Raw genomic sequence first — 22764 nt, forward strand, 5'->3', positions numbered from 1 at the left:
CCGGGGGGGCTCCGCGCCCGGCGGCGGCGCTGGGGGCTTCGCCGCCTCTGCAGCGGCCGCGCGCACCTGGCGCCGCGCGGGGCTTTGTGTGCGGAGCCCCGGGCGATATTGCCATTATTGTGGTTATTATTGTTGTTAATTGTCCTGCCTGCAGCGTCACCGGGACCACCGAGCAGCAACGCAGCCCGTGCCGCGGAGCGGGGGATACATCAAATAATCTGCCTTCGTCCCCCCCTCCCCGCTTGCTTTCTGTTGTTTTGCTGCGGAGGTCGTTAATTYTGCTGCCTTATCACGCCGCTGTCACCTGCACTGTTCCCAGGCCTCCGCGTGAGGATGCGGAGAGCCATAGCATGGCACGGGTTTAGGGAAAAAAAAAAAAAAAAAGGAATATTTCATCCCCTCCACACGTTCAGAATTGCAGCTCTGATCTCAGGAGAGGGAAGGGGTGAAGGGAAAGAGAGATGCTGATTTGTGCTAATTTTTTTTTTATTTTTTTCAGGGAGAGAGAGAGAGAGAGGAGAGGAAGCCGTGATCCTGCGAGAGGAGGAGGAGCGGGAGCGGATGTGCAGCAGCAGCCGGTGTGCGGCCGCGGCGCGAGCAGGTGCGGCTGGAGGGTGCCCMACAGGGCACGGCTCGGCGCTGCCCCTTCCCTCTGCTTTCCCGGGAGACAGCGGGGCAGCGCCGGCCGAAATGCCCTGCAGGGAACGGCAGCTCCCGCTCCCCGCTCTGTGGCCACCGCGGTCCTTTTTCTTACCTCTTCCCTAGTCGCGAGGTGAGGGAGGAGGATTTGCGGCTCCCGGGTTATCCGTGAGGAAGCGGGTAGGCAGTGGGAGGCCGCGCTCCTCCCTGCACGGGGAGCTGCCACCGCCCGGGAGCTGCGRCAGGCTGCAGGGCCCGGCTCTGTCACCTCTCTCCGTGCTGGGCCAGCTCTGAGCATGTGGGCTCCGAGCTGTGCCTCTTGCAGCACGCATTGCTAGCGTCAGGAAACGTCCTGGGAAAGAAAACCTTTTTTATTAACTATGTTTCTGCTTTGCAGCCGCTGGATTCAGTTGCATGCTTCTTTTGGGGAGCAGCCCTTTTGGTGTATCCCCAGTCCTACTTTGGGAATATTTCTGCTGCTCTAAGGTTGTGGCTCCCATTCATGGCGCTCAGGCAGCCAATCTTTGAGACTGCAAGTTGCTGCAAGAATTTATCACGTGMACCCATCTGCAACTGGCACTGGGTCCCGTGGCTCAGGGAGGCTTCRGAACTGCATCTACACACCAGTAAATTTCTGCACTTTAATAAGTCACGTGTCTTTGTTTTTCTGTGTGTTCAGGATGTGTAAAGGATAAATGCCAAGCGCCAAAATGAGCGTGACGTCGTGGTTCTTGGTGAGCAGTACTGGCATTCGCCACCGGCTCCCTCGGGAGATGATATTTGTTGGCAGAGATGACTGCGAATTGATGCTCCAGGTAACACGATGGCTTTGGTATTGCTTCTGGAGATGCAGTAGATGCTTATATAATCTGGGGATGTATAAGATGTTACCTGTTTTCTTCAAATGAATTCTTTTAAAATGATCTATTTTTTTCAATGGTGCCTGCCGTTCCCATGAAGGCTTGAGATGTTCATGAAAGTGCAAGTGAGGTTGCTTTCAAATAGCTATGTCAGCAAATGGATAGGATCTGTGCTGGTGGGAGATTAATCAGATCGAACAGATTAACTATCTTCATGCTACTAGAAGTAGTAAGCAAAGATGTGCTGTTCTGGCCTGATCTGTAAGTGATTATGTTACTGGTTTTGTAGCTCTTCGTACGTGTACTGTTTGCTAGTATGTGTGATTTGGAGGGAGCTGCAAATAGGGTTTTTGTTTGTTCATTTTGTTACTCTGTTTTTTCCTCTCTCTAATTCAGTTTTGGTTGTCAGTGTTTATATCTTTGTGGTTTGGGATTTTTTTTTTTTTTTAAATGGTGGAAATACTAAAGTTTAGCAGAGAAAGTCTAGCAATTCTGGTGATGTCTTCTTGTTGCCCAAGTAATTGTGTTACTCTTGCAAACTTGTAGCTTTTGCTAGTGTTTTTCATACCAATGTGTCCCTTTGCTAGGCCTAATCTGGTTTGTCTGAAGTGTTAATGGTGGTCTCGTGTTTGACAGCATAAAGCAATGGACCTCTCTCCAAGCAGACAGGCCTGGAATCTTGCAAAGAGCCTCTGACAGGAGCAGCTCTGCTCAGGAATGGTGTGAACTCAGGATTAAAATTAATATTGCTGCTAATGCTGTTGGGGACAGCAGTGGCTGTTGGGRACAACATGATAAAGCAACCTGGCACCCAGGGGGACTCCCTTGCCCTCAGTTCCCACTGCAGACCTGTGCAAAGGTATTTCCTAAATGCTTTTGCTAATCTTCTACCAGACAGGTGGTGTTTGTAGTTGCTCCAGGGGCTTTGTATGATGTGAGAGCACGAGGTCTCTTTTAGGGCCAGAAGTTCTCCTCATAGGAGGTGTGCATAGGAAGTAGTTGTTTGCTAAGGTGGTGTCTGGCTGTAATAAAACTTTATGATCACAGAAGGAAAGCTTGTGCTATTTGTACTGCTCTGCTGGTTGGCGGTTAACGAAATGGCTGTGCTGCACTGAGGGAGTTTGGATAGTAAATCATTTGTTTAGGTTTTCCCATGAATCATGCTATCTCTTATTTCATGTTTCCACATGTCTGTCTGGTGAGACACGTAGAGGTTGTTAAAAACATCCTTATTTTCTCTGTGTCTGTATTTGGCTGCTTTAAAACCTTATTGCCACACTCTCTTATGGCTAAAAGGGAGAGAATATACACAGGGCTTTAGTTCCCAAAAATGAACTGAACTTTAGGTTGTCAGTCTTAAGACCTATTTAAGGTGCTGGAATTTTCTTTATGRTCTTTAGGTTCATCATGCTAAAAATCACGTCTCAAGCTGGGCATTCCAAAATAAAAGCACCTCGGTTTCAGTCATGCCTAAAATGTGCTGCTTAGTTCAGGGTTAACTGGATAGCGTGGACTGTGACCCACTCGGTAGCACATGGAGCATTTCATGCTGCTTTGCAAGTCTGAGCTGGCTTGTCAGTGTTGCGTGTGGACTGGCAACCTTGTGTCACTGTAAATTTGTCATGCTCTTTTCCATAAAGTAAGCAAAGTGGGATGCTGGGAGGAACCAGCAGGATCTGAAAGGAGTGAGTTGTATTTGGGGCTCAAAGGTGGTGGTAGGAAAGGRGGTTTTCATTGTTTAGCCAGAACGAAGGCTCTGCATAGTCTATAAAAGCCAGCTGCTAATATACATAGGGTGAATGACATGTGACCCTTTATAAACATATTATTTTACTGTATCTAGTAATAAAGTCGTTTCTAAGATGACGTCAGGTTTCATTTTGAAYGATGCAGTGCATTTTTTTTCTCGCCTTTTGCTTATAAAGATGTTTTCCAGAGCTACAGTGGGCTGCAAATTACGACGTTTTATAGTAAAACTCAGCGCAGGAGAGAGGCTGCAAGCACATGCCTGATATCCAAGCAAAGTTGTGTGCGAGCAGATGGAGGATGGGATCTAAAAATAGACTTTTTTTCCTACTGTGACCATCCATGTCGCAAAAMCATTGGCATTCCTGTTGGGGAAAGCTTAAGAAGAGGGAGGTCATCAGAGCAGATAGGAATATTACCACGGAGAGCTTTGTCCATCTGCCACGTTCCTGCATGGGACTGACCCAGGAACTGCATGTTCACTGCACACTTACTTTGCTTATATGTTTGAAGAAACTGAATGCCATTTCACTAGCATTTAATCTCCTCGAGTGTACAGTTGGGAACAGACTGACATTGTTTGGGGAATGGGCTGGATGACCTGGTCGGTGTTCTTCATCCCCAGGATTATTGCCACTTAGTGATTTCATTGTGCTACGGTTTGTGGTTCCCTGTTGAGACCTGGTGTATTGGACCGTGCGCAAACAAGCGACACGGAGATAACCCTTGTCCAGGAGGGTTGTGCTTGCAGCCTGGCCCTACTCCTTTTACTGTTTGAGACATTCCTTGTCCTTGATATTTTCTTGGCAATGTTGCCCAAGGTACCAGATCACTGAGCAACAAAAATGATGGCTTTATCAGTGAGCAGTAAAGCTTTGCTTTTACCTGCACGTGCGAGGTTCATACAGGTACTGGAGTTGCATCCTAGTTAAGRAGGAGAGGAAGAAAACCACAGTATTGGAGCTTAAAGTTAAGTAGGCCTGATGGTGGAGAAACATAATCTGCCTCGAAATCTTCTATACCTGCTAATAGGATTAGAAATATTTTAAATGATTCTGAAGCATTGTAAAGCTTCTTGTGTGTGTAAACGTGAGATTTACATTGAGTTTGGATGTTAATGCAAGGGAGAAAATGCCTTGTAAAGTAATGTGGCACACACAGTGTTGTTAGGGCTAGTCAAGGGCTCAGTTCTCTTGTATTTTTTTCTGAAGCACAGTACATGAAACTATTAAAGAAATCGTAAGAAATCGCTTAAAAGAATAGTCACCAGATAGCAAAGTTGTGGAGTCCAAACTTTGACTGACCTGTAAGAAATGCTTTTTTTTTTTTTTTTTAAATGAATCTTGGTAGCAGGAAGGGAATCATTCTCTGAAATATATTTACTTTGGGGAATGCTGGGTTATAGAGAAGTAAGAGCTTTTTATGACAAACTAGAATGAAATTATTCTGCTACCTGCTTCACACACATTTTTGTGAGGAAATGTAATTGCAAATTTTATCAGCTTTGATCGTTTGCTTAATGTGTTGGATATGTACCATGGAGGGGGTGTGAACCTTCCACAAAAGGAAATTTTTACTTAAATGCTAAAGCTTCCCTCCCCACCCTAAAGCAAAACAGCTTTCTATCTTTTTAACAAATATAAWTATAAAACAGAGAAGCAAAGCAGCTATGACTTCTATGTGCTTTTCTTTTCTTTTTTTCTTTTGAGAGATATTTTTATTTAAAAAAAATGTGGAAGTAACTGTTCAACTGGTGCTGCCTTGAGTGTTTACCTCGTTTTGGAGCAGAGATTTGAGCATATTCTTGCACTCTGTGTGTGGGAGTGCGTCGCAGCAGGAGCGGGTGCAGGGGGCACGGTGGTTTCCTTAAGCAAAGTGGCCTCTGGGCTGCGAGTCCTTTAAGGCAACCTGGCGCTTCCTGTGGCGATCCCTCCTCTCCAAGTGCCTGTGACTTTGCTGAACTTTGTAACTGAGTTGAGTTTATGTTCTGGGTGTCCCTTTTAGGCAGCATGCTCTGGAAGAGATCAGCTCAATTCCATAGTCTGCTCGGAGAACAGGTTCAGGAAAAATGCTGTTTCCTTCATGTAAAATATTTAGAAGTGTATTTAACCTGTTCTTTGAAGTGCTGGTGCTGTGGAGCCGGGGGCTTGACATTTTTCAAGAGGGAGTTTCTAGGTCGGGGATGTTGCTTTCTCCCATCAATAATCTAAATGCATTTGGCCGAGGCTCAAGCCTTTGAAAACAGTTGAAGCTTGCATGTGGTCAGGAGGGACTTATTATTTTAGGAAATGTTTAATTTGGAAGTGAGGTTGGTATAGGGAAAGATTAGGTGAGAGACAAAGAGGACAGACCTATTTCAGGTCGGACAAAAAGGCACTAAATGGAGGCATCCAGGAGAGCAGAGTTTCGATGTGAGAATGACTGTCCTAGATTAAATCAAGGTGCCTCTCACCCAGCATCCTGACTCAGACAGGGGCCAAAAGAAGCTCTCGAGGAAAGTGTGAGGAYGAGCTAAGAGCATAATGACACTTCCAGAACTCTTGCTTGCCCTCCAACAGTTTGCATCTTGGGGAGCCATGGGCCAGCTCTTTGTGTTYAATTGTGAATTACTGTTCAGTGACTGATAACCTGCAGCAAAAGGTTAGGATGCTTTGGCAGCGCAGGGAGGTGTTCCAAGAAGCTGGATTGAGGGTACAAGGTGAGAGGAGGAGCAACGAGCAGGGAAGCAGCAGGGCTCAACAGGATAGGGGATGAGAAATACGGGGTGGAAACAGGTCAGTGTGGGGAAAGTGAGTGTTTCAGATKCTGAGCATCATTTCCCCCAGACCTGAGCTTGGCTCAAGGCTTGCTTGTGCTCTGGTGTCAGCAAAGAGCTGTGAAAGCTCCTAGCCAGGCATCTGTCACTGACCCATGTGGGACATTGCATGTTGCTTGTGACTAATCAATTAGTCAGTTAAACAGCAGGGGCTTGTGAGCTGAGCATGCGGGTCTGTCCTGCTGCTGAACTGAAGAGATGGTAGTTTGATTTTGCTTGGATTGACGTTTTCCTCTTTTTTTTTAGCTTGCTTTGGTGAAAAGCTGGGATATTGCACGTGTCCTAGGTATGAAAAGAGCATCTGTATGACTGCGAAGCGAGGTATTCATAACTGCAAGGCAGTTGCAACACAGCAGGAGCACAGCAACTGTGTGCCCCTGCCTCTGCCCCTGCGTCCGCAGGCACGAAGGTGCAATCTGTCACTGTGTCATTACCTGCTTCCTTTCCCACAGGATCTGTGCCTTGTTTGGCACGCAGGATGCACGGAGCACTCTGCAAATAATACGGTGCAGCAGTGAGCTTGGTGTGTACGCAATAACTGGCCAAATTAAGGCTTCGCTGACCTGGCGTGTCCTACCTTCCCCAGGCCACACTTGGTAACGTGTCCGTCCCGTGCAGCCTGGTGCATGTGCACATAAACAAGCGTGCGTGGTTGTGGTGCAGCTCCTCTGTGGAATTGTGCTGGAAGGAAGCAGGTGGTGTGAGGTTGGTAGTTGTGTTTTTCCTGATGCTTCTAGGTGTGGATTTGCTGCTGTGCAGGATCTTATCCCTCTATCTGTGGATACTCCTGCCTTGGGAGCCCACACGGAAGTTATGGGGAATCTTCTCTGGCTTTGGGGTGCTGACCTCCTTCCCTGTGGAGTGCAGGGCTGGAGTGGGAAGCTCTAGCTAGGACAGGGCTGTGCCCTGCTCAGACTGTTTTGCTGCAGTTACCCAGAGGGTTTAAACCAGCACCTAAGTCAGTTTGTGGGCACTGGGAATTATCATGATCCCAAGATGTTTATTCATGGGGCGTCAGAGGGGAAGCAGGTGTCTTACAGGCAGGTAGGAAGGGTTCTGCCTTGGGACGTCTTGCTTGGGCAGCAGCATCAGGGGGATAAGGGATGCACATCCTCTGCTTCCAAGTGTAACGTTGCTTTTTTGGCTCTTGCATCTCTCATTCTTTTTTGTCAATGTGAAGTTGATGGGAGGATTAAGCTGAATGTGGTTTTTAGGAGGCTGGAGACGTGGCAGGGCCTGTGAAGACAGGAGAGGCCAACCTGGGAGGAGAGTTGGTTGCTAGAGGCAGAGCAGGAAGGGGTGGTTGACGATGGCACAGCCTGAAATAGGTGGACACTCGGGTACCTGGAGTCCAAGAAGAGTTCAGAGAAGGGTGCTCCATATCAGAGAAGGGGAACCAGCATGCAGAAACCGCCTCTACCTCAGCATAAAGGGTTAAGTAGTTACGGGAACTATGCCAGCCTCCAAATCCCTTTGCCAAGCTGTGGGGATTATGGTTTCATTTTCCTGGGGGGGGATTTCTTTTTCTTTTGTTCAGTGCCTTATATTTGCATGAGTTAGGCAGGCCCTGGTCTTGCARCAGATCCAGTGGGTCTTGACTGCAGCAGAGCTGAAGGCAGGGGGGGCTCTGAAGTGAGGGTGGCTGCACTTTCTAAGACACATTTGTCTGCTTTGGTAAGATCATTTAGAAACTAAGACATGCCCTTGGGAGCAGGGGGCCCTCCTGTGCAGGGGTGTCTCCCTTGCCATGGCCTGTGGCAGGGTAGAGCAGTCACTGAAATCATGGAAAAGTACTGAAGTGACCAAGATACAAAGCTGTATTAAATGCATAGTGAAGGTAGGAGAAAAACTAGTGTTCATCTGTCATTAAACATTATCCAGGGTTTTGCTTCTGAGRAGCAAAAAACGTATTTTAGACTGGAATGCAAGTGTGGGTGTTTTTATATTTTTTTTTTTATTTTCTGAATAGCTTTGCCTGTCTCCCTTTTAAAGTGGGACACTGGGAGAGGCTTCTGTTTCCTTACTGGGACACTTGTGCAGAGCACAGCACTGRCAGAAATGTAACCTGTTCACTATGGAAAGTATTTGAGCAAATGTTTATTGCGCGTTGCTACCAGAATGCTGCAGTTCCCCAGTGCCAGACATGCACAACAGGCTGCAGCCAGGAACAGGGAAGCTGCTCTCCCGTGTTTATTTTATCTCCAGTACCACGATGCCTCGCGGCACTGGCAGGGCTCAGCTCCAAATCTCTCGGCCCTGAGCAGCAGGTTTGTGCCCATGGGAGCTCCCAACGGGGCAGAAAGCAGGATCTGTGTCTCCGTAGACAGCTGAGCTGCATCTGCCCCCTGACCCTTTGGGRATACGCAGTCACCTTGCTCTGTTTCTCCTGCTGCCATCCCCAGCAGGTCCTGTTTCCCTGTGGATTTTCCTTGCCATCCCTGCAGCTCCTGTTTTCGTCCCYGGTGCTGACTGCTGCGCGTCAGCCCCTGCTCCGAGCAGGCAGCTGCAGCCTGCAGCCAGGGTGAGATTTTCTGCCATGGAGACTCTTGTCTACTCAAAGCTGTTTTGCTGTTCCCATGCTAAGCAGGAGGCCTGGGCTAATCCAGCGCTTGCACTTTCAAGAATCGTGAACATGCAGCTTGATTGCGTGTCTGGTTGCAGACTGATGCAAAACGTTGGTGTTAGGTGTAAGGTTTTACCCATGGAGTAAAATTCCTRTCTGTGATTTGGAGATATCTCTTGTTTAATATAGTCCCGAAGGAAAGGGTAGTAAAATACCTCTCTTAGGTAAGTGCAGCATGTGTATTTTCTCTAGTAGGTATTTAAAACATGATGCATTGAAGATAGYATGATGGAGAAGCAGGGCAGCCTTATATTAGGAAGTGATTTGTATGTCTGGAAATGCAAGCCCTGGATGTCAAACCACTGCCCACCTCTTTCTTTCAGAGAAGGGTAAATGTTGTTAACCAGGGAAGCACACACTGTTTTCCTGAGGAGGTGTTTCCATTCAGTCACCTGCCCAGTGTGGGAACGTGGTGAGAAAGCTACGTTCTTCCCTCATTCCCACTCTGAGTGTAGCCTTAGTTTTTGCCTACAAATCACTTGTGTTGAGGAGATCTGCTTTCCCTGCCTCCTTGCCTTGCCCTCGGTTTTACCYGAGGTGCTGCAGCTTGGGGTTTGTTTGGTTGCAAGCAGAATCCAAGTGATCCTCTGTCTCACGGGTGCTTTGCCAGAGAAGCAGATCAGGTGCTAGGGTGTACCAGCTATTCCTTGTTCTTAACTCCTAGGTATAGGCACTTGATTGTCATTGGAAATTCACAATTTTCCAGTTGAACAGCACATTCTCTCTTCCCTCCATCCCCTTCCAAATATATAAATCATTTTTGTCTTTTATTACGGAGATTGTGACTGGGTGTGATCAAGGCTCAGTGCAAATGTATGTTTAAACTGGCGAGTCCTCATATGTTTTTGATTGTCAGCTTCACTGAAGCTTCTTCAGCTTAAAGCTGCCCAAAAGCCTTTCCAGAGGAGCTGCAACCCTCTGGGGAGTCCGTATTTGTGGACAGCTCTGTAACATGCATGGACTTGGGAGTCTTAAATCACCCTCTGTCATCCAAGAAACCAGTGAACTGCTAGTCTGAAATGACTTTGCAGGACGGAAATGTCTTAGCTTGGGCTCTCATGGTGTGGAAACGGGTGAGTCTTTTGCTTGGAAGCGGGACTGAGCGGGATTGCTCTCCAGGAACAGGTGAGCGATCAGCCCTTGAGGTGTCAGTGTGAAAAGGAGCAGCTGGTGGTGAATGAAAGTCACACGGAAGCAACTGCACCTCCGTTCTCGAGCAGGAGTGACCTTGGGCAGATCTGCATCAAAATGCATAGGGTGCAATTTTAGTTATTTTAAGTTTGGTTTCCTTGGAGATGAGCCCTTAGGATCTCCTCTTTCCAGTTCCTGTGAAGTTTGCTGTTTTGACATAAACAAAACTGAGAAAAAATTTCTCTTCTTCACAAAATCCTGAAATTTCACTGCTATCTCTGCAACAGTTTGCTCTTTAAAGAGATGTTGAGAGGTAGTTTCAAGACTGCGAATGATTTTGCATATCATTTTGACTCATTTTTACAGAGTGCAATCTGAATACAAATGAAGCTCTGCTGGAAGATAGGAAATCATGGCATAAATTCATTCCTTTGGTGACTTGATCCTGTTTTTGTGTAGAGGAACATCAAGGCACTGGAATTCCTGTCTGCTTGCCTGTGGTGATTCCTGTCTGGTTTAGGGAATGAAGACTTAGAAACAGCATCGTGTAAAGGTGGTAAAAGGTGGGCCGAGTTGGGCAGGGAAGTGTAGGGGTCCCCTTTGCATCTTTCCCTGCAGGATTTGAGGGATGGTGGAGGGAAGCAGCAGTTTCACACTGCACATGCATGAGATGTGGACCTGTCTGTTCGGGGTAGGAGGCTGCAGCCGAACGTCAAAGCCACGTGAGATGCCCCAGGTCCGTGTGTCTGTCCCTCGCTGGAGGGCCCGGCTGTGCGTTGCTGCCCACATTTAGGGCTTGGTGTAGCAGGAGATACGAGGGGGATGTCCCCAAATGTGTTGTCCTCATTTGTTCTGCCCGTCGTCAGTCATTTATTTTTTTGTGTCACGGCTGCTGTTCTGACAGCTCCAGCAGACAGGAGGCCCTCAGCTCTGCCTCGTTTTTGCAGCTGGGGTTTGTGTGAACCTGCACTGTTTGTAAAGTCAGCAGTGCCCAGATAACTGCTGCTGATGCAGCTGGGCCTGTTCTGTGTGCTGTCCTCCTGCCTCCACCTGTGATGATGTGTTGCAGATGATGTAAGGAGTGTCTCAGTACAAGGACAGTCTTCCAGCCTGGTATGTGCTGGCTTCGTATTCATACCTGGGGATTCCTCTGGAGGACAGATCTCCTGGATTGACATGCGCTCTGCAAGAAGGAACTGATGTTTTATCAGCTGTTGGGATGTTGTCAGTGTGCTTGGCAGCAACAGGGGCAGAAGAAATTCCTGAAAATAGTAAGTTTGTCAGGAAAAAGCTTCTGTGTTCATCAAGGAATTCACCTGAAACAGCCTTTGCCTCTGTCTACTTTACCTACAAGGAAGTAGTTAACGTTGCTGAGAGCAATATTGTGAAAACCAGAATTACGCTTTGGAAAGGGAGGGACTTTTTTTCCTCTCCCAAGAACTGCTTGGTTGATGCCCAGAAAGAGGCGAATTTGCTAGTTCAGAGCTTGGCTTGTCTCCCTGCTTTGGTAGCTGCTCTTCCTTTCAGCCACTCTGAGATACCCAGGAGGTTTCTGCAACATGTTCATGCGCTGATGGATTTACTTGGGTCGACTGGTGCTAGTCGCTGRTTGCAGACGGCTCCAGCAACAGCCAAGTTACCAGAGAAGAAAGGACAGTGAATCCAAAGAAGATCTGCTGTTTTTATAGCTGTAACACTCATGGCATATTTCAAAACTGTTAAAGAGACTTTAACACTCCCTCCAGAAAACAGTTCAGCTGTATTTCCCCTTGAAGTGTCATTTTCTTCTTTGAAGAAAAGCTGGGTTTGGTTTGTGTGGCCTGTGRCAAAGTCATTGGAACCAAGTCACTGTCCAGTTCAGTGTTCTCAAAGCTGGTTCTAAATCTGAGTTTTCCTAGAGTAGCTTGCTCTCTTACCACGAGTTTAGTAACCTTCCTCTGACTTGGAAAACATCCTAGAATTTAAATCAACTCCAGCACATAGTCCTGGAAACAATATACATTGTTGTGAATAAGTTTGGCTTGTAACATAAGGAAACGATTTTTTCTTTACCTTTGAAAAATAGGAAGAAACCATCCCAAATAGGAATGTCCCCAGCGTTGAGGCCACCAGCTTTACTTGGTGGAAGATGGAGCCCTTCCACTTTGTGCTGGCTGAGAACCTGTCCCCCAGGCTCTCAATGTGACTGGTTTTGTTTTCACTGTGTTTTGATAAACTATATTGAAATCCTGGCATAGTCTTGACAGTGTTCAGTGAGTTTTCACGTGAATAGTGTGTTGTCTTCAGCACGCTGCTTAGAACAACCATGGAAGCATTTGCTGTTTATCCTTTGGTTATTTATAGTAGTAATAATGTCTAATCCTTTGTGCTTCTCTCCCCCTTCCCTTCCCCCCCGGTATCAAGCTAGTTGGATGTCGAAATCTGCTTTGATTAAATTGTCTCTCATGCCTGACCAGTCTCACATTCACTCTGCTTTTCTTCCCAGTCCCGCAGTGTTGATAAACAACACGCTGTAATCAACTACGACAAGGAGAAAGATGAGCACTGGGTGAAGGATCTCGGGAGCTTGAATGGCGTAAGTAGCAAACCTGGCTCTTGAGGGTGCACACGCACCGTGCTGAGTCTGCACGCACTTCTGCACATTCCTGACATCAGGAACATCTCTGACGTCACCCTTAGACACTTTGGGGGTCACCTCAGCTATTGGCTAAAGGTGTAATTATTTGCACTAAGAAGTCATGCGGTATCACATTTTAGAAGAGAAAGCTTTGGCAAAGGAGTATATTATTTTGCCTTCTTCCACCTCTTCCTTCTGATGTTCTTAACAAACCTCTTCAGGGCTCTCAAAATCAAAGAGTGTTTTGGATAAGAGGAGAGGAAATAAATGCAAACTCATTTTGGGGGTGTCTGCATTAAACTGGTGAGGATTTTTGAGCAGCTGTTCAGTGTGAGCAGATGAGCTTTTGGCRCCTCCGTTGTCAGAGGCTGTAGTGATTTATGGCATACTGAGCCATTTAATTTCTTTGGGAAAAACTATTTCATACCACCCTTTTTTGATTATTAAAATTGCTATCTTGCCTCCCTTAAGTCTGATCTGTCGTTAAGACTGAGGGATAATGAGAGCCCAGAACAGGGAGCTGAGAYAGCCTGAATTTTCATCTTTGCTCCAGTCCAGATCCATGCAGTCCTAGGCAAGTCAGTGAGGGCCTGGCTGCCCATGCAAGTTCTACATTTTTTTAAACACATCATGAGCCTGCCAATTTTTTGCTGCTGTTTCCTACCAGTGAAGCTATTCCTCTTCTGAGCAAGGATAAACTGGATTTACATGACTGTGTTTCACRGTAGAGGTTGTTCTGTGATTGTTTTTGGCTCACAAGCAGAAGCCCACCACCATCCCAGCTACAGAGATAACAGGTTAACCCAGAAACTGTTGCAAAAACTGTGGGTAAAGCAGACCTCGACCTTCCTGCCATTGCTGCCATCTCAAAACAGCAAGAAGGAGTGTTAATCCTTCTTGGCCTAGATAGCTGAAGGCAGAGAGCCTTCTGAAATCATAAGTGCTTCTGATAACAGATCTCAGCTTTAGCTCTGGGTCAAAGCCCTGTTCAAAGACAAAATTAATTCATGTTGGCAAAATAGCAGCTTTAAATTCTGCTTTCAGAAAGAGAAGCCCCATATCACCACTCTTTTTTTTTTTCTTTCCCAAAAGCTAATGAGTGCAAATTTACAACATTTAATATTAGAATTGTGCTCTGAGGGACAGTGAATTACAGGGAATTACAACAATGCCTGTCTTCTAAAGATGGTCAAAAAAACTTCTGTTGGAGTAGGCTGTTGTGACCAATATGAGTGTGTTCTATATTAAAGAAATGTTTTCTTATTTCTTGCTTGGAGATTTTCAACAATAGGAAGTACATGTATTTTAACCAACTTCATTGCTTTTATTCTCAAATTATAGAATAGCTGGCTTATAAATTGCCAGGAAGCTCTGGGAAGAACTCTGCTGAGTTCTAGCCTTCCATTCTAGTATTTTTTTTTTCTGCTGTTGATACTTGGTCTTACCTGTTTGATTTGGTGAGGAGAGAGGCGGGGAAAAGGTGTGACACAGTGATGAAAGTGTGTTAGCTCATTCTGAAATGTGACTTTGGCTTCTTCAAAGCTGTGTTGAGACTAAAAACCCTTGTGAGGTTTCCTAGTCTGAAAGACTGAGTCCCATCCTGCAGGGTTGGATAGGTCCTGGTGTCTGCAGTGGCCCTGCTCTTGCCCAGGATGCAGTTAGGTGCCAAGTGCCCGTCAGCCTTCTTGCATGTCCTTTCACGAGCTGCCCGTTTATTTCTATTTGTCCTGAGTTGTTACAGAAGCAAATGAGATTATTTGTGAAAATTATCCACAAGTGCTCATTTTGTTCTTCTGTTCTTCTGAGAACTGCTGCTTCAGGGATACCCTTGGAGCACAAGCATTTGAGATGATTGTACTTTTTTTGCAGAGTTTATTTTGTAGAGTGTATTTCCTGCACCTTTATAAGGGTAATTCATTTTCTTTGGGTCTGAATTAACTGTCTGGGACATGGAAGAGATGTGTTGTGTTAAACCCTTGAATGAGGAGCCTATTCTTTGGTTTTATTGCAGTACTCGTGTATATGGTATCTTGGATAATGTGGCATCAGACATCATGGTGATGCCACTGCAAGTACTTGTTGTCCTCCTGCATGGAAGGCCTTGCTTGTTGAAGTGTCAGGCCTTGGAGGCTAAGATCTGTCTTGCTTGACTGGACTTGGTAACTGGATTAAGAGTTGCTTTATTTTTTACCACAGCCTCTGCTGTTCTTGCTGTTTGTGAAGGAAGAACGAGAACCAGGAGCATCTGAAGTTCCTAACTTCAGGCACCTCATTTTCTTGTTTAAATTGGGGAATAAAATTTAGTTAGCAGGTGGCAGAAAGATGAGCCTCCCTTGAGGTCTGTTCAGTGCAGCTCATGGTGCCAGCTGTGTTCCAGGTGGTTGCACAGRCCTGACCCTCTGAGATGTGTCTCCATGAAAACCATTTCTGTGCTTCTTCCTTGCAGACGTTTGTGAATGACGTGAGGATTCCTGACCAGAAGTACATCACCCTAAAGCTGAACGATGTCATCCGCTTCGGCTACGATATCCTTCTTGTTTGGGATGCAATGAGACGCAGCCTTTAGTCAGGGTTTGTGCTGTCAGCTGCCTGGAGAGTTAACAGCGCCAATCGTGGCAAAGGACTAAGGGTGTTTATTTTGACTCCTGGGTGGCAACTGTAGCTTGCAGCAGAGGAAGAAAAATATTTTAAACTTCGTTGTGACACTAATGTCTTCATATTTTTATTATATGATGATTTTTTTTAATCAGTTCACCCAAGTGCTTTCTTGCAGGTGATTTGAACACACAGTTCTTAATCATTAAACATCTTGCTTTGGGGCTAGGAGTCAGACCGTTGGCTTTTCATGAATTAAAGCTGAATCTTGCAAATTGCTTCTGCCACAAAATGCAAGAGCAATAGCAACTCCTGTTTAGCAGTAGCAAATTTGACCTCTCTCAGGAGGAGGCCTTGCTGCTGTTACTGCTTTGATTTAAAAAAATTACAAATACTGCTAGAGTCTGCTAAATACCTTTACCTTCACCCCTTTTCTTTCAACCTGCTCTGACCATATGACCGACTGTAAGCATAAATGTTGAACTGCTTTCCTGAGCCTGTTTATCAACAGTGTTAAGCAGAGCTGCTTTTGCTCAATATCATCATTTTCAGAATAACGGTTTCAACTGCCAAACATTTGAATTTAGAAATAGTGTCTAATCTAGGTTTCTTCTTTTCTTTTGTGAGAAACTTCCTTTAAAACAGTCTAGACATTTGTGAGAATAGAGTCAGGGAATAAATTTTACCATGGGAGGGGAGGAGGTGGAGGAAATCTATTATTGCTTGGAAAACTCGTGTGCATCCTTGACCCCAAGGCCACATTCTTGTACCTTTTGTTGTCTCCATGATAATCCGTGTGTGCTTGGCTATGCCGTAGCCCTTGAAACGTTCCTGAGCTTGCTGGAAGTGTCAGAGAGTTGAAYTAGTGAGGAGAGGGAATTTGTCAATTGAATTTGCTTTGTACTCTTGTAGGGATCTGGGTATGTCAGGTCCAACCTGCGATAGTGCTGGGCTTCTCACTGCTGATAATAGTGATGCCTCTACTGATCTGTGAGTAATTTGGAGTCTCCTGGGGAAGAAGCTTTTCTAAAGCTTGTATAAAATTATATTTTTGGTCTTGATTTCTCAGTTTCAGTTCTTCCCATTTTATAGGCAATAATTAACAATTATTAATATTAAAAGGAGAAAAAGGAGACTGAAAAGGAGAAAAGGAGACTGATTATTTACCTTCCAAGGTGGGTTTGGATAGGGTGCAGCTGATGAGGATTCAGATTCAGATGGGGGGAAAAATGCTGAATAGCCCCTTACTGATTACAGACCAGTAAATGTGCACAAGCCACCTTAGAGATGGGTCTCGGTGCACACGTGATGAAGTGTGCAGAAGTCACAGGCAACCTGAGTTCCAGCTTTTCTTGCCTTTGCAGCTTCACAACTTTCTTCTAAGGTAGCTGGCTGTGCATTTTCTAGCCTACATATGTAGGGAAACTTGTAGATTTGCTGTAAATTCTAGCTTAGCTAAGGCATAAGGCCTTAGAGCTTGGGTAGATTTTAATGGCTGTGGTACAGGTTTAAACTTTTTATAGAAAACAATTCTGAGCATTAAGCAGCTGAGTAAAGCATCTAGTCCTGCAGTCCTTACATGGACATTCATGTGAAATGAATGATTGCATTTATGAATTGGAAAATTTATTGCCCTCAACAGGAAGACTTAGGAGAATTAAAGCTTTGGACCGGGATCTTCATGAGAATAAAGATAAAATCTCTTCCCCTTCTTTGGTGCCCCTCTCTTCAGAAGTGCTTTTTGTGCCCACCTTGCCCGGCACTGTGTGGATGGCAGCATCTCCTGTGCCTTGGCGCCAGCTGCCCTCTCTTGCATAAGAGCATTTGTCTCCTTCCCATTTACAGTTTTGCTTGCAGACTGTGTGGAGTTCTTCTGCTATGCCACTATCGCTTGGTTTATTTTTAGTTTAACATTTTCCATGTTTCTTTTTTCCCCCTTTGCTCTATGCAGTCCTGATTGGGTCGTTCATGGTGACGTTGCCAGATGTTTTCCTTTTTCCTGCTCAGCTGTCTATGCTCCAACATACCAAATGTCTAAGAGGTCACAACAGCTCATGGTGTGATCTACTTTTATTCCAGGAAACTGTAGTGACTGATAGACTTTGTCAGGGCAAGAGAGCACTGCGGTGCTGTTGTCTCTGCAGGAAACTGCTCTCTTCCCTTCCCTTATCCCGAGCATGTGACACTGATTGTGGCCAGGATGCTATGGGGATGGAGCTGACAACAGCATGGAGGGGAGTGACTTTAGTCCTGCCTTGGGTTGCTCCTCAGGCTCATATGAAGCTGCTGATTGTCCCAGAGCTTCCCCTTCCCTGCTTTTCATGTGGTGCTGAGTCTGCTCAGCAGATGTGATCGCCGGCTCTGCTTCAAAATGTGCGCAGCAAAGACCACAGTAATGTGCAACGACAGGTACTTGTGGTGCCCGTGTATTTTAAGCTTGTCTAGTTTTAAGATCTTGTTTTATTTAGTGACTGGGGGATAGATTTCATTATGAATCCAATTCCTTTGCTGTTTCCTTAACAAGTTCTGTACATTCAAACATGTATGTCCTGGAGCAGATTCAACACAAGGTCCCAGAAGAAGCGTTAAAGGTAAAGGTTTGCAAATGTAATTTTTTGCTTTGTTTTGTTTGTTTCTTTTTTTCTTTTTAAGTTTGTCCGGGCATAGTTGTTTAGCTTGAAATATTTAAGTACACTTGAAGGCAATGAAAAGATCTACAATGTTAGGTTCTCCTTGGACTGATACTTAACAAAACTTTCCTTTAATGAAACCTCCTTTGAGAGAGATACGTTTCCCAGTTATCTTGGCTCTGATCTCTTATTCCTGTGCTAACATCTAGACAAAGTTATTTATAATTTCAAGGCTGCCAGCAAAGGTTACCAGAGCTGAAATGTATTAAAAAACAGTGAAGACATTAACTTCTTGTAAAAGCATAGTATGACTTACTCTATCCCAGAAACAAAGCAAGGATGCCTTTCTCCAAGTGTAGTAATGTAGGTCAGCTCCATCACGCTTCCTCCAGCTAGCTAAACTCTGCTTGATTTATTCCTARTTTTGGTCTTCAAGATACCAGGTTTCCTTTGCTTTTTGCTGTTAACAGCAAGGTGTTTTTTAAACAGAGTTCAGGATCAGGTACAGAATACTCCAGCATCCTCTTATCTGMGGCAGAAGAGAAACCCCCGGCCAGGAAAGCTTTCCTTGTACAGCGAGGGATTAGGCTGTAGGTGCCAGACATCGCTTGCTGGCCAGCAGGTGCTTGTCCTCTTAGCCCTGGTTCCACCTTTAGGACTTCAAGAGGGTCAGAAGTATAACAGATAGGATTGGATAAATGGTTCATTGAATTTACTGTGAGATAATCTTGATGGGTACACCTGGTTGTTATTATCCACACTGTAAAAAAATCCACTTTTAATTAAATCATGTACTATGCTCAAAGTTGCCTTTTTTAAGGCATAATGTTTCTAGCTGGACAGAATTTGGAAGGAAATAGTTAAAATATATTTTAATTGCCTTTACAGAGAAATAGAGATAATGCAGATGAGTGCCCTGAAAGAATTTATAATGTTGCCTTAAAACAAAGGGGATTTCAGGATTTGAATCTGGAATGGAAAAGATTGCTCTCAGTTTAGTCTTTAACGCGTTTCCTAATTAGCTCTTTTGCAGAGCTAAATTGCAATGCCCTTCTCATGGACTAGGGTTGTCACTTAATATTTTCCAAATGAGATATTTGAAAGTCTTTCAGCTGGTGTTTCTCTAGCCCCCAGGTGGATTTTCCTCTCGTTACAGAGCATTGCCAGGGCATTTGCTCTTCTATGGTCCTTGCAGCGACGCAGGGTGGGAATGGGAGATTCCTGGGRTATCATGCAGCCGTGGGCACCCTGCAAGCTGTTGCTTATGTCTCTGCAGCATGAGAAGTACACGAGCCAGCTGCAGATGAATTTCAAGGGCACAGCAATGAAGAGGGCGGATCAGTCCTTGGAGCACGGAGTCTACAGCGAGTCCCCGCAAGCCAAGCTGGAGAAAGGAGAGAGGAAAGCAGTTTCAGGTACCTGCTCAGGAACCAGTTAATCAAGATTCGCGCCAGCCACATGCTGCTCAGCCCCTGTGCTGGGTCAGAACAGTAGTGCAGTGTCACAGTTTGCTTCTAGGAGCATTTATGGAAGCGTTGTCCTTCCAAAGCTCTGATTCTCGTATTTTGGACTATCTGGTTTTAGAGATTCAGCCTCCAAAAAATTTGCTGGCATGACAGTTCAGGCTTGCCTGGTGTGTATGTAGGAGAACTACTGGGTGGAGCAGGTTTGGCTAGTTCTTTGGCACCTGTCTGGTCTATTTTTAATTTCCTAATCATGAGCTGGTGTTTGAACAGCAGTGGTGACTCAGAGTGGAAGGGGCATGGCTGCTGGGGCATGGTACTGGCAACAGAGAGGCAACATGGGATTTGCTCAGGAAAAAAGTAAAAAAGGGATGATCCTGAATTACTGTATTTCCTTACACATCATTGTGTGGGTTTGATACTGATTGCCACACTGGGAGGATTTGCTTCAGGTTCATTACTCCCTACCGTAAATCTTTCTCTTTTGAAAAATTCCTTCTGTTGTCCAGCTGTGTCCAGTAGCTCTGTTGTTTTAAAGACCAATTCCTGGGTCTTTATTCCTGGGTGTGTTACCCAGCACACCTCCTGTTTGTGCTCCGGTGTCTGCTGGTGGCCTTCTGCAGCTTGATCATACACGAGAGGAACAAGGGCAGTTTAAAAGCATCCTGGTGGTTAAGGGCTGCCAGAAGCAATTTTCTGGTGCCATGATGGTAGAGTGGCTGAAAAAAAATAGATTTATTAAATTTATTAAAATTTTAAATTATACTGCCTGCCTGCAAAGGTGACCACAAGTAAGGAGGTGGGTGAGTAAAGAGCAAGTCAGTGCTGCAGAGCAGAGGGAGACCTAGGAATGGATGCAGCAGCATTCTAGAATTGTGTTCAACTTTGAGTGAATCTGTTAAGGTTTTCTGGTCTCTARCTGGTGTGGGCTGACTGACCTTAATCTCCCATTTATTGTCTTTGTGAAAATCCCCCTGAGCCACTGCAGTGCACTGAAGCAGTGTGATCATTCTCATTGGTGCATTTGCCTCTCTCCTTGTTGTTCTTGCCTCCAGCTGTGCGAGGGAGCAGACACATCTGCCTGCCTGACTCCCCTTTCCTGTGTGAAAAAACCTTTCTTGTGATGCCTGAGATGTGCTTGTGCATGCGGTGTTTGTGACTTTACCTCCCAGGCTGAAGGGACAGAGTTGGTGATAATTAACTGTGACATTATGGGGGGTGAAAATAGGTGAACTTTCCTGGGAGGAGAACTGCCCAGCTGCGCTGCAGTGGGTGCTGAGTTCATGAAAGCCTTGCTAAAAACCTGTCTGCAAGRCTCCGGATGAAACGGTTTGCTTCTGTTGCATGGACTTCCTTGGTTTCATTGTTGTCATTTTCCAAAATGTGCACTCGTTAGCTTTTGCCTAATAGCACAAGTTGTTGATATTTGGGAACGGCTTCAAAGTCTGGACATTGAGTCCTTCCGCATCATGAGCCATTTCTCTGATGGTAGTTCCGACGCTGGCAGTACATTTTTGTCATGGGTAGCGGGCAAAGGCCAGAAGTTGAAGGTAAAAAGAGGCTGTGCGTATTTACTGGGTGTCTGTGCTGCAGTAGGTGCCTTCAGTGGCAATAGCCAGATGTGAAAAACCTCCTGTGAAATGCTGCCAACCCCACTGAAAATGGAGGAATTGAGGCTGTTTTGTTGGAGGTATTTTGCAGAGCTGGACTGAGGCCCGTGGAAGCAAGGCAAGAGTCTGAACCTCTTCAGAAAGCGTCTCCATCACGTGAGCAGAAAGATTAGTGGGTTCTTATTCCATCTGCCACGTGACTAATTCACCTTGTGTTCAGCCTCACACATGCACAGCTTTCCTCCGTGGCTTGGAGAAGCAGCAGCAGTTTAAACTGATTAGGGATGTAGTATCTTACGGGGGGGTAGGCTTGCTCCATGGGAGTAGAAAAAAGAGGCTTTGGAGAGAGAGCTGTCTTGCTAATAAGCCTGTAGGTATTTGGAAATTTGCATTGACTAATTAAAGCAGGGGCTGGCTTGACAAAGGCCTCCAGAAGGATCCCTTCCCAGAGCCCTCGCTTGGAAAAGAGGCAGAGGGAATGCAGGCTTGGAGGGAAGAGTTCTAACAAAACAGTGTGAACAATTAGACCTGGTTAGAAAAGGGAGGTGGTGAGGGCTGAGAATAAAAGCATCCAATAGAGTGAACTGAAACAGCTAAGCCCCTTATTCTTTATGCTGCTGAGCTTGCAGCTTTTTGGTGTACGTTGCCTGTAAGCAGAAAAACATCAGCCTTTGTGAAATGTTTTCCCAGGAGAGGAATTTGGTAAGATCTATAGGTAAGACGTTGAGATGGATAAGTAAAGTGCTCACATTTTAGCTAACTGATGCCAAAAATAGCCATCAGCTCTAGTGTTCAAAGTCTTAAGTGATCAGAAGGCCAGGTACAGCCTTGCACGGAGCAGTTTTTAAGACCCTGTCACGTTCCCCATCTGCTGCTACCTGGATTGGAGGACTGAATGACTTAGGCTACTTTATGGCCTGCTAATCTCAGTACATAGTTAATCCCCAGGCTGGCCACAAAAAAACACTTTTTTTTTTTCTTTTTTTTCCAGCCCTCTCAGGCTGATGGCACTAGATAATGCTAAATCTGCCCAGGACTGCAGACCTGAGTTTCCAAGGGTGGAGGCTGCCCACAGCTTCCTGCTGAAATGGGGCATCATCAAACGCAAGGGCTTGACTTGCGTTTCTGCCCGGTTCTGTGGAACAGGCTCTCGCGCTGCTTAGTCTAGGCCTAGCTATAAAGCAGCTCCTAAGCAGAAGGGCCCAGTGGAAAGTCTCAGTGGTGCCTGGTGYTGAGATCAGCGGGCAGTTTGGACGGAGGCAGCAGGACTCGTGCCTCGTTGTGGRGTGGTTTCCATGGTCCTCGGCTGCTTTCCCCATGAGATCATGGTAATAGTTACTTAGACACACAGCTCTTCTCTGGCCTCTAATTTAAGGCCTTAGTGGTGGTGTATCTGCTTCTAATCCAAGCTAGTTTGGTGGTACCTTCAGCTGCAGGCTTGACCACTTAATTGATACAAATGAATTTGAGATTATCAGTCATCCTTGAAAGCCTGCAGGATTTGTGTGTGTTCACAGCAACCTAAAAACAAAAGGAAAAAAAAGAGAGACCAGAGYTTACGTTTGCAACACACACAAAATAAACACTGCAGGGGAGAGCCAAAGAACTGCTTTATGTTTATTCCTGCTAGGTTAGAATTGTCTGTTTGGGAGAGCAGGAAAGAAGCCAGAGACTTCAGGAATTAGTTTTAAAACGTTAAAGCTAGATTGTGTTTTTCTCCCCAAGGCCTCTGCCATAAGAAGCCTGCTCTGCATCTTCTGAAGATGGACGTTTGTGTTATTAATAATGAATCAAAACCAGCTTGACTTAAAGCGAGCTGGCTTTCTCCTGCTTCTGTTAATGACTTGCTGCAGCAGGCTTCAAAGCTGCGTGTGCCTCTGTCAGCAGAGAAATGTGCCACTGTTGTCTGTGCCTCTCCTGAGTGTTTGAAGCTCTATGAGGAGCCGGGGGAAGCGCAGCCCTCGGTGCTGTCCCGGCCAGGCAGCCGGTGGGAGAGCCCTTCAAAGGAAATCAAACCCCACCGCGACGGAGCTGC

General features: G+C 45.7%; 1 protein-coding gene across 1 annotated transcript in view; it reads left to right on the plus strand.

Annotated features, from left to right (window-relative positions):
* The first annotated feature begins 547 nt into the window (after window positions 1-547).
* The window catches only part of CEP170B (centrosomal protein 170B), a 53496-nt gene continuing 31279 nt past the window's right edge, over window positions 548-22764 (plus strand). Inside the window, exons 1-6 of the mRNA XM_026048617.1 lie at window positions 548-601; window positions 1319-1454; window positions 12300-12389; window positions 14878-14956; window positions 17559-17617; window positions 18933-19071. Coding sequence (XP_025904402.1) covers window positions 1335-1454; window positions 12300-12389; window positions 14878-14956; window positions 17559-17617; window positions 18933-19071 — 487 coding nt within the window. The 5' untranslated portion in view covers window positions 548-601; window positions 1319-1334. The remainder of the gene's footprint in view (window positions 602-1318; window positions 1455-12299; window positions 12390-14877; window positions 14957-17558; window positions 17618-18932; window positions 19072-22764) is intronic.

This window comes from Nothoprocta perdicaria, unplaced genomic scaffold (genome assembly GCF_003342845.1).
Source record: "Nothoprocta perdicaria isolate Ctin4 unplaced genomic scaffold, notPer1 scaffold_56, whole genome shotgun sequence".
NCBI classification, from domain to species: Eukaryota; Metazoa; Chordata; class Aves; order Tinamiformes; family Tinamidae; genus Nothoprocta; species Nothoprocta perdicaria.